Source organism: Dendropsophus ebraccatus, chromosome 2, assembly GCF_027789765.1.
Source record: "Dendropsophus ebraccatus isolate aDenEbr1 chromosome 2, aDenEbr1.pat, whole genome shotgun sequence".
Classification (NCBI taxonomy): domain Eukaryota; kingdom Metazoa; phylum Chordata; class Amphibia; order Anura; family Hylidae; genus Dendropsophus; species Dendropsophus ebraccatus.
The window spans coordinates 196,827,967-196,842,992 of record NC_091455.1 but is presented as its reverse complement, the minus strand read 5'-3'; the positions used below and the strand labels follow the sequence as shown (position 1 = coordinate 196,842,992).

Genomic DNA, 15,026 nt, shown 5'->3' with positions numbered 1-15,026 from the left:
TTGCAGTTTATCTTAATTTACGTAAATGGGGTTGTGCTGCAACAGCGTTCATGACCTATGCACTGTTTTTGGGGGGAGAAACAGTCATGTTTTTCCAATCTTTCACAACACCTTTAAAAGGGACTATCTAGGTTTACAGAAACAGCAGCACTCCTTGCCTCAGGTTCGGTGAAATTTTGCTGCTCTGCTCCATTGAAGTGAATGGAGTTGAATTGTTATACCATACACAACCTAAGGACAGGAGTGACGTTGTTTTTGCAAGAAATTAGCTGTGCTTTTTCTAATTCTGGATCACCCCTTATAATGTGCTTAGCAAAACATCGAATATGTTTTCACCTCTGACAGACAGAATTGCAGGTTAAACTGACTGACATTAATGTATAATGGGAACAGGTTGAACACAAATTTGAATTCCATGAGGATCAGAATTTTTACTCAACTTTTACATGACCAAAAGTCCCTCTGGGACCACTAACCTAAAACTAACTAATCTAACTAACTAACTAACTAACATTAATTTCTATAATAAATTTTCAGAACTCACATATTTCCAAAGGAATTTCCATTCAGGTTCACTGTTAATGGTGACAAGATGGGAAAAATTGCGATTACAAAATTCTTGTGCTTTCTCCATCGGCATTTCATCCTCATGGGTAAAATAGTATTGACTGTCATTGTAAATTAGCCAACCGTCACTTGTAAATTCATATTCTGTAAAGAGGATACAATAATCTGATTATAATGTGTACATGGTTAGAAAACCAGAATGTGAACTCCAATGATATAGGTCTGTTTTCATTTTAAAGATTCTACAGTGCAACATTCCTCTCTTTATGCTTACATGCCCTGCCTCTGTGGGGTTCGGGTAGCGAGTGGCAGTATAACTAAAGTGTACCTGTCACTATAACTTTCAAAGTCTAAACCAACAGTAGATGTGATATAAAGCTGGTTTGCAATATATATTGATTTTTTTGTTGTTATCATGCTGTAAAACAAAGCTGAACTTACCAGAAATCAAGGTCCAGTCTCCTGAAGCAAGATTTTTAGTTTTGTGCTGATTGAAAAAAAGAGTCCGGCTAGTACAGAGAGTCACGGCTCAATGTGTCCATCAATCACATGACTGCCTTCTCTGTGAGTGCAGATGACCTGAGAAACAAGGGACTTCCTGTGTTTAGACTCTTTGAAAAAAAAAAAAGGAGTCAGAATACAGGAAGTGCCGTGTTTTACATGATACCTAAAAAATAAATGAATGTAATTTGCAAACTTGCTTTACTTCACATCTACTGTTGATTTAGGTTTTAAAAGATATAGTGACAGTGACACTTTAAGGATCCAGATTTCCATATTTTATAATTATATTGGCCAGCTCTTCTCAATTTTCTAGGAGGCTCCTGGAAAAAAGACCCCTTAGATTCCTAGATGAGTTGGCAAGTCTCTATGCTTTTGCCGTACTCTTCACTTCTAGTTGTGACCACAGACAACTTGCTGATGCCAGGATATCAGGACATCAGGGTGTTATTTGTGGTGGTTTCTGGTAGTGGTGAGTGCTGCAAGCTAAAAGAAAAAGGAGAGGTAAGTATCTGAGTCCTCTTTTATTAACAGCACTAAAATCACATAAATAATCAATAAAACCGGATAGCCATTTGTGGACTTTTGACTGAGCTTATTGTGCCGTGAAAAGTAAAAAATGATCTCCAAAGTTCTTCTCCAGGATTGGAACCTAACCATGGAGACCATCAAGAATGCCGACTCAAATATACTCATCTTGAACATACTCTCCCTATGCTGAGCCTGTGTTTCTTATTTTGAGTCCTTTTGTATCTAGTCTTGGGTCTGCTCTGGATTCTGTATTTATTTGGGTGGCCTGCTCTGATATCTGTAGTTATGGGGATCAATTCTGTCATATGCATTGGTATAGGGGGGCTACTGTATTCTGGCTTAGATATCCATTGGGGAAATCTGTTAGGGCTTTGGGCTCTTTTTTGTCTTGTATATAGCAATATATTGATAATTTACCATGTTATATCTAAAATCCTCTTACCAATACGTTTTGGTTCTTCCTTTAGCGCCGCTCCTGGACACAAGAAAATAAAAAGAGTAAAAGTTTGAATTGTACAAATTTTAATGCTGGCACAATGGTAAGAATTTCCCGTTGGGTCTAAAACCCTTTCCCTTCTTTCCTTCTAGAGACACTTCCAATATGGAGAGAAATTTCCCTGTCAGTTTATGGAGAGAGATGAAGAGAGAGAACACAGCAGTATTGATAGAGTGTGCATATATATATCGGTAATAATTGGTGGTGATTGGTCATAATGATGGATGACTGAAGAAAGAAATACAGGAAAGACAATGGACATTAATAAAGACCAGCGTACTCTAAAATTAGGCCCCACCCCCAACTGTCCCACCAGATTCACTAAAAGACACATGCCTCTTAGTAAATCCAGCAGGATCTGCAGCCTTCATAGATGTCCCCCAATGTATTCTATGGGTATGCATTTAAGTGGACAATGACACTTCACTGGGATTTCTTGGTTTGGTAATACGACAATTATTAGTGTACCATATGTACCGTACCTTTCTTTATCTTACAAATCCATTGCGACTGATCATCACAGAATATATCATGCCATCCTAATCTAAAACCACCCAGAGCCCCACAGAGCTCTTCATGAATATTGTCCGGTTTGTTATAGTCCCAGTTTTCATAGTTCATCTAGTTAAAAAAAAAAAAACAACAACATAATTAATCAGATAATAACAGTGAAAAAGATATGTACCTGTTGAAGCTGCTGGTGTGGCGTGTGTATATATGAGCATATATGGGTACGTGTGAGTTTCACTGACTAAGGGACTATTGAATTGGCTCATAGTAAAGGAGGACTGACAAGTTTAATATTGAATACCGGCACCAGCCTCCTAGTATAAATTACATAGAAGTGTCAGTCAGTAGGTAGTCAGATGGTAACCCTTACTGCACAGTCTGAAAGAAAGATAAAAAAAACATAGAATGGCCTCTTGTGTAATACTGTAAAGCTCCGGCGAGCCCCTCTCGGGATTGGAGTGACTCCTTAGAAATGTGGCATAGAATATATGGTTACCCCCCAACAATGTGGCAAAAAAAGCAAGTTGGGTGGCTCAGCCTGGTGGTGTATGCCAGATAAACTACTGTGTCCAATCACTTCTTCCAACTAGGATAGCTTAAGTTTATTTAAAAGTAATATGGTAGTTCAACGTGTTTCAGAGGTGAGATTCCACCTTCTCCAGATTGAAACAGAAAGAAGAATGTCACTCCCGAAATGCGTTATTGTACGATGAAATTACAGCTAATCCAAGCACCTAATCTGGAGCGGAGTTGAGCTGGATCATCATGGCTTCCTTGGTATTTAAGTGTAACATTAATTGATGTCTAATATTAAAACCACACTACAAAAAAAATACAATGCTTTAAACATAAGTTGCCCTCTGCGTTGGCTCTGTTCAGTACTCAAAGATGTATTAGATACATTAAATTAAATTCAATTTTTCGATTGAGGAATTAAGATTATCCTTAGCTAGTTTCTCAGTCTGCCCCTTGTACAGACGGGTTACTTTTTGATATCTATAAAGAGTTTTCAGATATTTTGCTGCCTGCATTAACCCCTTAGATGACCGGGCCAATTTGCATGTTTGCACTTCTGTTTTTCCCTCCTTGTGCTTAAAAGGCCATAGCACTTGCATTTTTTCACCTAGAAACCCACATGAGCCCTTATTTTTTGCGCCATTAATTGTACTTTGCAATGACAGGCTGAATTTTTTCATAAAGTACACTGCAAAACCAAAAGTAAATTTAATGTGTGGTGAAATTGTAAAAACAACACATTTTTTATTTTATTTTTTTACGCCGTTCGCCCTGGGGTAAAACTGACTTGTTATACATGTTCCACAAGTCGTTACAATTACAAAGATATTTAACATGTATAACTTTTGTTTTATGTGATGGCTTGTAAAAAATTCAAACCATTGTTAACAAATATATGTTCCTTAAAATTGCTGTATTCTAGAGATGAGCGAATCTCGAGCATGCTTGAGTCGATCCGAACCTGAACTTTCGGCATTTGATTAGCGGTGGCTGCTGAACTTGGATAAAGCCCTAAGGCTATGTGGAAATCATGGATATAGTCATTGGCTGTATCCATGTTTTCCAGACAACCTTAGAGCTTTATCCAAGTTCAGCAGCCCCAGCTAATCAAATACCGAACGATCGGGTTCGGATGGACCCGAACCCGGTTCGCTCATCTCTACTGTATTCCCATGCCTATAATGCTTTTATCCTTTGGTCTATGGGGCTGTGTGAGGTGTCGTTTTTTGCAACATGAGGTGTTATTTCTATCAATACCTTGGTTGTGCATATGCGACTTTTTGATTGCTTTTTATTACAATTTTTCTGGATTTGACGCGACCAAAAATTTTGCAATTTTGCAATTTTGCTCTTTGGAATTTTTTTGCGCTTACCGTGCGAGATCAGGAATATGATAAATTAATATTTTGGGTGATACAAAACATGTTTATTTATTTATTCTTGGGAGTCAGAATAGTAGTGCACTCGGAGTACATATCCCCCAACACCTCCTAATATCCATAGTAGGGTGTAGCGAACATACATATATACATATAATATATACATATATTATTTTTATTTATAACATGGGGAAAGGGGAGTGATTCAAACTTTTATTCGGGGAGGGTTTTTAACACTTTTTTTTAAACACATATACTAGAAGTCTCCCTGTGGTTAGAGTTATTCCCCCTGGGCTTAGGGTTATTCCTCCTGGGGGACCTCTAGTATATGCACACTGATCTCTCATTGAGATCTATGCAGTATAGTTATACAGCATAGATCAATGAGGCACTGGATTGCTTCCAGCTGCTGCAGCCGAAAACAATAGAATGCTGAGTCGGGATCAGCACCATTACGGCACAGACCCCGGTCGGCCTCAGACACGTGGATCGCTCCTTCGTGACAATGTCGCGGGGGGGTGATTACCCCCACTAAACCACCAGGGAGTGGGACAGCAAGCATTTTAAATGCAGCTGTCAACTTTGACAGCTGCATTTAAATAGCATTTAAAATGCTGATTAGCAGGCACGCGGATTTGACCGGCTGTATGAAGCACCCGGGACCGCGCAGGTTCCCCGAGGCGACCGCAGGGTGTTAATATGTGCTTGCGGTCGTTAAGAGGTTAATGGACACAATTTATGAATCCTGTCTGGAGGGTGTGCTCCCGGGCTACACAAGAGAAACAAGTATCACTCTGATTAGGAAGAAGGATAAGGACCCCATAAGAGTGGAGTCGCTTTGGCCGATCTCCCTGCTCAACAGTTTGAGCATTGGCACGGAGATTGGCCAAAGTGGTCCCTGATCTTTTGAAGGTTTTTGACAGGGTGGAGTGGGGTTACCTGTGGAAAGTGTTGGAGAGGTTTGGAATGGGGAACTATCTAATTGCATGGATAAAACTACTGTATACTCAGCCTAGGGTGAGGGTTGGCTATAATGACAATCATACAGAATGTTCTATACTGTCCAGAGGGACTAGACAAGGTTGCCCCCTTTGGCCCTTGCTATGTGCATTATATCTGGAACCGATGGCTGCTAGACTTAGAGAAGAAGATGGAGTACAGGGCTTTGATGGGGCTTAATGATACATTTTTATTGCATGCAGATGACATTCTCTTGTTTTTAAGGATTCCAGAGCACACTATCCAGAAAATAATTAAAATTTAGTGCGGTTTTATCTGATCTGGTTACAGTATTAAAGAAAGGTGAAACCTTGAAATATCTAGGAATAAATATTCTGGTTTTGGTCCAAGAGTTTGTGAAGAATTTATGTCCCTATGTTAAAAAAATTTAAAAATAAGATGGAGATATGGGTCAAATTGCCCTTATAAATGGCTGATCGGATAGGGATTGTTAAAATGATAATCCTGTCCCAAATATTATATCTCTTACAAGCCTCACCAATATGGATTCCAGACTGCCTTTGATCACACAAGTAATACACAATTTGGAAGGTTGATTCACATAAATTTATTAGTTATCTTCGATCCCTAAAGAACAAACTGGTTAACCTGGCTAAGATACTCATCGCTAGAAAATGATTTGGTGATAATGCTCCAGTATTGGAGGAATGGGTTGCCCTGGTCAATAGAGTAGAATCTTATGAATATTGGTTAGCAAAAAACAAAAGATCGTAAAAAGCAACAAAGAAATATAAGAGAATGTGGAGTATGTGGGCTAACGTAGAAGACGTGGAGTCTCCTGCAGTGACCAGAGCAATCCTTGGCAGAAGTATATAATTTATTTTAATTGCTTTCTTGCCCCCCCCCCTCTTTCTACCTATGGGGATGGGTGGGTGGGGGGAGTATTGTTTCTAAAATATAGCAGGTACTGGAAAGATGTATTAGATCCACTTAGGCATACAGCGGCACACGTTGCTCATTGACAGCCCATGAAACTAAAACATAGGTACAGTGCAGTTCCTTTTTTTTTTTTTTTTTTAAAGCATCCTTAGTTATAAGAAAGTGCTAGAGGATACATTTTTCTATACAGTAAAAAAGGGAGTTCCAAAGCAACCAAGACTAGAGTGAGTTAAAAGTAAAGGTCACCTTTCTGGACGATGCTATGGATATGTTCAGCACTGGCACATACGTCAAACGTGAATGAATGAAAAAACAAGGTCTGACCAGATCTAACATTACTTACAGGTGAGCCATCTGACCACGTGAAGCCTTCATCCGGGTTACTGATTAGGAGACCAATCCAGATATGTAAATAGAAGTATTCTGTATATCTTTTGTAGAAACAAAAAAATGGATGATGAATGATGGTCAGTATACACAGCTATGTCCGGCATGAGTCCCTGTGTCTGTAAACAAGACTTTTTTGGGTCTGTATAAAAAAATAGATATGAGATATATGTTGCCGTATTTTAATTATTAGGACGCCTATGGTTTCCAGAGCAGTTGTGGCACACACCTTACAGAAACATCTCTACCTACACAATGGCACATTGGGCAGAAAAGAGAGGAGCTTTACAACCCCTTTAACCCACTTACGTCCGACTGCACTAATGTAGTCAAACAGCCGGTAATGACCCACATTGGAGTTCACTTCACATGTTGCAATTTATAGCTATCATGACATCTGAAGAATATTTAGATACATACTTTGTAGGACAGTGGACTGTTTGGCACACCTGGATTATGGCCTGAGACCTCTGCCTGACCTCCAATTTGTTTTGTGACTGTGGGACTATGCGCCACATCTGGTGGGATTGCTCGGCTTTACAGCCTTTCTGGTGTGATGTCTTTGAGATATATGTGTTGAGGTAACAGACAAAGATATCACCCCTCTCCTGGCCTAGCTTTGTTGTCACTTCCGGGCCCTTCCCTAGCTGCCAAATAGGAATAACTGCACCACTTTTTTTTGACGGAAGCAAAAACTTTCATCCCCTAAAGTAGTCCACTGTTCCTCCCTTAATTGCAAAAATGGTGGCAGAATTAGACGTCCTACATTGTATGGAGTCCATGACAGCAGAGAAACATGGTCAGAGTAAGAAGGTAGACCGCACTTGGTTACCCTGGACAATGTTTAAGTCAGGCCCCTCCCTTGCACGATGCATTGCACAAAAACAGACAGATAGATTATTAATATAATTATTGCATAAACAGGTTCCCTTACCTTGTAGCATGCATCTCCTATTGAAGTCCAATTGGTTGGACATGTTGGTTCTGCTGTTGTTGTCGGGATAGGCGGTGGTGTCGCTCCTTGTGCCCACTTTTTGCACACATACTTAGTCTTCTCTTCACAGTTTATAACATCCCATAATCCTGCTCTAATTCCAGTCCTCATAGCGACACAGCCCTGTCTTCTGCCTTGAAGGAAATGTAACATTGAAGCACTTTGCCCCTCTGCCATTTTGTCTCAACCCCCCCCCCCCCCCTAATAGTCTGTGAGCTCATGCATGCGAGCAGGGCCCTTACTCCTTATGTATGGATAAGTATATGTATATCTCTGTAACGTCTGATTTTTTTCCGTCTATGTATTTGTTGGCGCTATATAAATAACAATAACAATTATTATTATATGTTGTGACAAAAAACTTATTGATATATGTTCATAGAACTAACGTGAAGTATGATCACAATAGGTCTGGCAGCTGAAAACTATATTTTCTCATGTTTGCTTATACTGTATATAAATACTGTATCTTCTGGTGTATAAGATGACTTTTTTACCCCGAAAAATCTTCTCAGAAGTCGGGGGTTCGTTTTATACGCCGCGTATGGTTGCTGCCGGTGGGGGAGCTCAAAAATGGCCGCTTCCCCACTGTATGCGACAACCACAATAAAAAAAACTAACGGTTAAATCACCTGTAACCAGTTCCCGGAAGCCGCGCATCTCCTGTCCTGTTTCCGGTGCAGGCAGTTTGACACTGCCTGTGCCGGAGGTCGCCGAAGCTTTCATCTCAAGCTCTCGGAGGCAGCCCAGCGTCTCATCGGAGAAGCTTGAGGACGTTCGGATGCCGGGAAAGCTTCGGGAGAGCAACAGAGGCTCCGGAAGTCCCCGAAGCCTCTGTCATTCATCTGAAGCTTTCCCGGCAGCCGAGTGTCTCCGAGCTTCTCCGATGAGACGCTCAGCTGCCTGGGAGAGCTTCCGGATCTCCAGCGCAGACAGTGTACGTCACACTGCCTGCGCCGGGAACGGGATGGGAGACGTGTGACTGCTGGAAATGAGTCACAGATGAGTTAACTGTTTGTTTTTCTTTAACTACAGTTAACCCGCCTTCTGCGGTCAGGTAGGCGTTAACATTTTCCGCCTTATAAGGCAAACCCCAGACAATTTTTTTGAAAGTCAAGGGTCATCTTATATGCCCAGTCGCCTTATATGCCAAAACATACGGTAATCTTGAGAGCAAAAACTGTTTAGCAAACACTGCCACATGATCTCCAGAACAGGGAGCCAGGTGTCCAATTAGGATGGAGACAAGATAATTTTGAATGTGTACCTCGTACATATAATGTATGTAAGGGAGATTAAATGGGATGTTTTACTAAAGTAACTTACATCTCTGTACTGTTTTCCTCTTTGAACTGTGGCCCTGCTATTGCCATGCAACAGTGCAGACTTTTTCCCACAATCCACCTTGCTTCCAGGCTTAGTAAAGACCAACTGCCTGTACTTCCTGGATATTTCAGCTGAACTGAGCATGCCTGGCCCAACTTAGTGGGTCATAACCGAGGGCAACAGGTTATCAAAACAATGATTTACAAATCATGGGACTAAAGGAGATACTATAACTGAGCACAGTGCTTTATTCTAGCAGGAGACATGGGACTCCCATTTTCACGATCGGTGGGGTCCCAGTGGTCGGACCCCCTGTGATCAGGAACTTACTAACTATGCAGTGGATAACTTAGGATACCCTCATAAATAATTGTACAATGAATGGGTGAGCTCTATTTAGTATGGCTTTTAATACTGTAGTCCTTTCTCTGCAACCCTCCTATGTACAGTATGTAATTGAGTACATAGGAGGCGAGTGCTACCAGGGGAAATTGCTTATTGGTTAATTCCAGCTCCAACCTCACAGATTTGAGTCTGTCACTATGTGACTATGTTACCACAATGTCTTTTTTGGCTGTTTTATGCCCATCTTTTTGGACAGCCATCATTTTGAGACAAAAATATAGCTGTATTATGCAGATTACAGCCGTCTCAAAATGACGGGCATCCAAAAAGACAGCGTAAAACAGCCAAAAAGAGACGTTTTGGGAACATAGATTGTGGAAGGATCACTAATCAGAACCTTTCCCTACAGAGAAGGAAAATACTGATGCAGAGTGGCATGATGGAGATATGCACAGGGACCCATGTGATGGCAAATAGTCAGGGGCATGTACAGTATAGTCTAGGTAACAATGTGTTGGTTGGCAAACCATAACATGGATCATGGTAAGAGCGCCATAGAGTATAGAATGGACTTACCCGGCATGTCGGCATTCCAGTGTGTATACAATACTGTTTCCTTGTTGGCCCATTTATAAGTCTTCCTATCCTCTATATCAGAGAGTCCTGTCCAGAAATATTTCTCAGCTCTGACCCCAATCAGACTTGTTATATAGGCCTGCTCAATCCTGCAATGAACATATATTTTATGTTAAGCTTCAGACAAAGATGTTGTAACTTTAGAGCCGTATGAGCAGTGTAAGTGAGTCTAATTGGGCGTCGATTTGCTAGATCTGCGCTTACTTACTGAGCCTATTAGATAGCTCAATGATCATATGCGGATGGACATTGTTGGCGATGCCCATGCAGCCCTTGATTTCACATAGAAAATAATAAAGTTTATACTTACCCATGCTTCCCCATTGTCCTGGTGCCTTTTCCCGGAGTTTCCTGCTCTCCGCAGCCGCCGCCTATGAAACTTATGGCCCCGTCTCTTCAGTGACCAGCCACTAAGCCAATCACTAACCGAGACAGGACAGTCCCGCAGCCAGTGATTGGCTGAGCGGCCTGTCAGTACAGATACAGGTGTCAGAGGTGGCTGTGGGGAGAAGAAAATGGGTAAAGGCTGCATGACAACAGGGAAGCCTGGACATGTAAGTATAAACTTTATTATTTTCCTTACATTGTCACCAGCCACCGACCATGCATTGCTATTACATGTAGCCACGCACAGTCAGCGGCCTATGATTTTTAAACTTGCTAAAAGACAATGATTAGCTGATGATCGCTTTTCAGCTGATCATTGTCTCTATTACATGGAACAATGGCCAAATCGGCCTGATTCAGCATATTATTGCCCCGTGTAATAGGGTCCTTAATAGTAGTTTGTGGTGCAAAAATGTTTTCATCAATGCAAATGAATGAATGGAAAAAGGGTAAGGGCAGACAAAGAGTTATTCTACTAATGCCAAAGGCAGTATGCTAGTTCAAAGGTTTGGTTTAACCCCTTAAGGTTTGAGCCAATTTTCAGTTTTGCGCTTTCCATCATTATAACGCTTTTGCCTTTTGGTCTATGGGAAGGTGTGAGGTGTAATTTTTTGCGCCATGATGTGTACTTTCTATCGGTACCTTCTTTGGGTATATGCGACTTTTTAAACACTTTTTACTACAGTTTTTCTGGATTTGATACAACCAAAAATGTGCAATTTTGCACTTAAGAATTTTTTTTGCGCTTACACCATTTACCGTGCGAGATCAGGAATGGGATCATTTAATAGTTCAATTGATTATGCACGCGGTGATACCAAATATATTTATTCATTTTTATTAAATGGGAACAGGGGAGTGATTCATACTTTTATTAGGGGAGGGGAATTTTTATTAATAAAAAAAACTTCTTCTTTAACATACATATCAATTAGAAGTCCCCCTGGGGGACTTCTAATACAACTACACTGATCTCCCATAGAGATTAGTGTAGTATGCATTATACATCTGGTCTGCTGCAGACCAGAGCAATACAGCACCGATCCATCAGATCAGTGCTGTATTGCTCTGGTCTGCAGCAGACCAGATGCATGGATTGCCGAGCCGGGATCAGCGTCAGTCTGACGCTGAGCCCCAGCCGGCTCAGAAGTCCCTTGAGTCCTAGAGATGTGGATACAATTAGAGAAGAGCCCAGTTTGATGAGTGGGTGAGCTCCTAACTACATAGCCATAAGTTATTTTTAGAACTGAAATGTTATTTGTAGAATTTATAATCACCTGTCATTGACAGTCACCAGAAAGCCTCCGTGATGGTTACATGCGCTGTTAGCTTCTGCAAATGTACTGAGTGAATCACCTATTTGATAGCAGTAGGAACTGTGTCTCTTCCAGCCCTGGTTATACAAGAATAAAGGTTAATACAATATTATTTACTACTATTTTCATTTTTTTTTAGTTCTATTAACTCTATAAACAGGGATTACTGTGTTGGAATTACTGGTGTCCTTAGCACACTATATAAAAGGTGTTTTACATATGCAAAGCAATAGCATAAAGTTAAATAGTCACAATTTTCCTTCATGTGATAGTTTATGTGATTCTTAAAGGGAAACTATCAGCAGGTGTGTGCAAACTGCTAATATCTCCCTGCAGCCGCGTACCTTCTTGATAACTTTAATAAAAATATATGCAAATGAGCTCATTAGTAGCATTGGGGGCGTTTCTCGGCCCCCCTGTGCAATGTTTGACCCACCCGCCCCCTCCTTTGGTCATGCCTACCTAAAAGACTGGCCTGCTTATGCTTTATGGAATACGCATAGGTAGGCATGACCGAAGAAATAGGAGGCGGGCCGAGTGGTGCAGTGGGGGGATGAGGAACACCACCTGTGTCCCTAATAACCTCAAGCTTACAAGGAGGACTACTATCTCCCTAGTATGGGACAGCTGCTTACTAGGAGGGCAACTATCTACTTAGTGGGGGACAGCTGCTTACTAGGAGGGCAACTATCTAACTAGTGGGGGACAACAACTGACTAGGAAGACAACTAACTATATAGTATAGGAAGACTTACTGGGGGGAAACTATCCTCCTACTGGGGGTACGTCTACTTACTAAGGTGGCAACTATTCTCTACTTACTAGGAGGGCACCTATGTACTTAGTAGGGGACAAATATTTGAGAGGGCAACTGTCTTCCTAATAAGAAACAATGAAATGGGGGGGGGGGGGGCAACTATCTACATGCTGAGAGGTAACCATCAACTTAATTTATTTTCTTCGCCCGATGTACAATTTGTTGTCAAACATTTAAAAGTTGACAAATGTTCAAGCACAATTTATGTGACAGTGACCTCTGCCGGTACTGTGGAACAGAGAGTGGTTCTTTTTTCTATGTCTAATGGCTCTGTGTAACAGATCATATTAGTCCAAGATAAATTGGCAAATATTACCACCAATGCTTTCTAACTCTTGCGACTAAAGCCCCTATTACATAGGGTGATCTTAGGGAGCAAGTGAGTGCCAACATGTCAGATCAGCGCTCACTTGCTCCTAGTTCACCGATTGCTGTCGGTGCTTGTAATAGCAGAGATAGCGCAGGGAGCTCTCTGGACGATCTTTAGATCATTCGGGGAGCCCATAGGAGACGGTGGCGGTCTGCGGCTGCCGCTCCTATTACATGGAGCGACAGCAGCAGATCGTTGCTATACTAACCGTTTGTGTTTCAACAGGTTGGTGCATGTCGGCTAATCATTGCCTTTTATTACACGCAGTGATTATCGTCCATGATGGTCATTACTCGGCAAAATACATACGATAATCACTTTGTGTAATAGGGCACTTAGCCACACAGTTGATACATTTGATCACGGCTGTGCAGCAATTCGTTACTTTGAAGTGGAAAAGAACAGAACATCCGTTAATTGATCTCTTAAGTAAGTCAATCAGGTTTTTGAATCGGAGGAATTTGTTAGTTTGAGTTCTCAGTCTCATTTTAACCCCTTGGAATTTCTTTTTAGAGAAATGCTAAAACATATACAAAGTACAATGTAACACGATTTTGCATATCACATCTCTAGAAGTGTCAGAACTACTCCAACCAAAATTTCCATCATGACTAGAGATGAGCGAACCGGGTTCGGGTTCGAGTCGATTTTGATTCGAGTTGATTAGCTGGGGCTGCTGAACTTGGATAAAGCTCTAAGGTTGTCTGGAAAACATGGATACAGCCAATGACTATATCCATGTTTTCCACGTAGCCTTAGGGCAGGCCCGCTCCTGCCATGAGGCAGACTGAGGCTTCAGCCTCAGGCGGCAGCTCCTGTGTTCCTGCAGGGGGCGGCACAATCTTCTCTGCCACTGTCATTTTAGTGAAGTTTAACTTCACTAAAATGACAGCAGTCCCGACCCGTATCAGTGCTGAGTGCCTGGCCGCCCCCTGCCGCCCTCCCCAGGAACTGCTGGGCTTCGTCTCTGTGATGTGTGACGTCACCTGGCAGTCTTCCTTAGGATTGGGTAGGAGCATGAACGGACAGCCACAGCGGCTCCACATGCTGATCCCTCCTCCTCCTCCTCCCCAGTACTAGAGAGTATAACAACGAGGGAAAGGGGGGAGGCTGGTGGCTGAGGGTCATGATTGTTTGTAAGGGGGAGGGTCTGGAGGGGGGGTCCAGACAATTGGGGGTGGGGGAGAAGGTCTCAGACCCAAGAGGGAGCCATGTGCCAGGTCTGTAGCTCTGGGATTACTACTGTGTGGTGCTCTGTGTGGATGTGTGAGCTACAGGCAGTGCAGTGTGCTTCTAGGAGAGTGTGCACACTGAAGAAAGCACATAATCCGTCTTTGTGACAGTGTGTGCTCCCCCTCCTCCTGCCTGTGCTGGACTCCAGCCCCTTCATTACTATAGTGTACAGACTGGGGCATAGTGCTGGAGGTGGTGGTATATAGCAGCACATGTGATATATACAGGGGCTGGCTGGCACATTTTAGCCTGGGGGGCAGGTACACAGCAGTGGCCCATGAGTAGCCGGCTAGCGGCCCATCCTTCAAGGACCACTCTGGTCCTTACCTTTTATTACGCTCCCCACATCAGTGCGAGGAAGGTAGATGCCACCCACTCCAATACTCCCTCCAGCGGCAATGTTCTCACAGTTCGGATAACACATTGAGCCCTTCCAGTCATTTGTAAACAAGGAATTCCTACTGTTCCCTGTGAAGGGGTCGGAAGACACTTTCCTGTATAAGTCCATGGGACGGCTCAGCGCTGACACGGATCATAGTCCCATAGACTTACATTGACAAAGAGACTTCTGGCCCTTTCACACAGAGCAGTGGGAATTCCCTGGTCACAAATGACCAGAAGGGCTGGAGACATTATCCAAACTGTGCTGCTGGCAGAAGTACAGGCCCGGGTTATCATCCACCATCCCTGCACTGATGTTGGGAGGGTAATATTTGGTAAGAGCACAATTGTGCTGATATGGTTTTCAGCTGCACAGTATAGATTTACTGTGCATCTCCCCGAGGCTACCAACCACTGAGTATAAGATGCTGGGAA

General features: G+C 42.2%; 1 protein-coding gene across 1 annotated transcript in view; it reads right to left on the bottom strand.

Moving 5' to 3' along the window:
• LOC138784215 (macrophage mannose receptor 1-like) overlaps positions 1 to 15,026 on the bottom strand; it is a 72,794-nt gene that overhangs the window by 26,840 nt on the left and 30,928 nt on the right. Inside the window, exons 10-16 of the mRNA XM_069959721.1 lie at positions 11,752 to 11,867; positions 10,028 to 10,176; positions 7,721 to 7,914; positions 6,743 to 6,880; positions 2,578 to 2,716; positions 2,042 to 2,074; positions 545 to 711 (exon numbers count right to left, since the gene is read on the bottom strand). Of these exons, the coding sequence (XP_069815822.1) occupies positions 545 to 711; positions 2,042 to 2,074; positions 2,578 to 2,716; positions 6,743 to 6,880; positions 7,721 to 7,914; positions 10,028 to 10,176; positions 11,752 to 11,867 (936 nt within the window). The remainder of the gene's footprint in view (positions 1 to 544; positions 712 to 2,041; positions 2,075 to 2,577; positions 2,717 to 6,742; positions 6,881 to 7,720; positions 7,915 to 10,027; positions 10,177 to 11,751; positions 11,868 to 15,026) is intronic.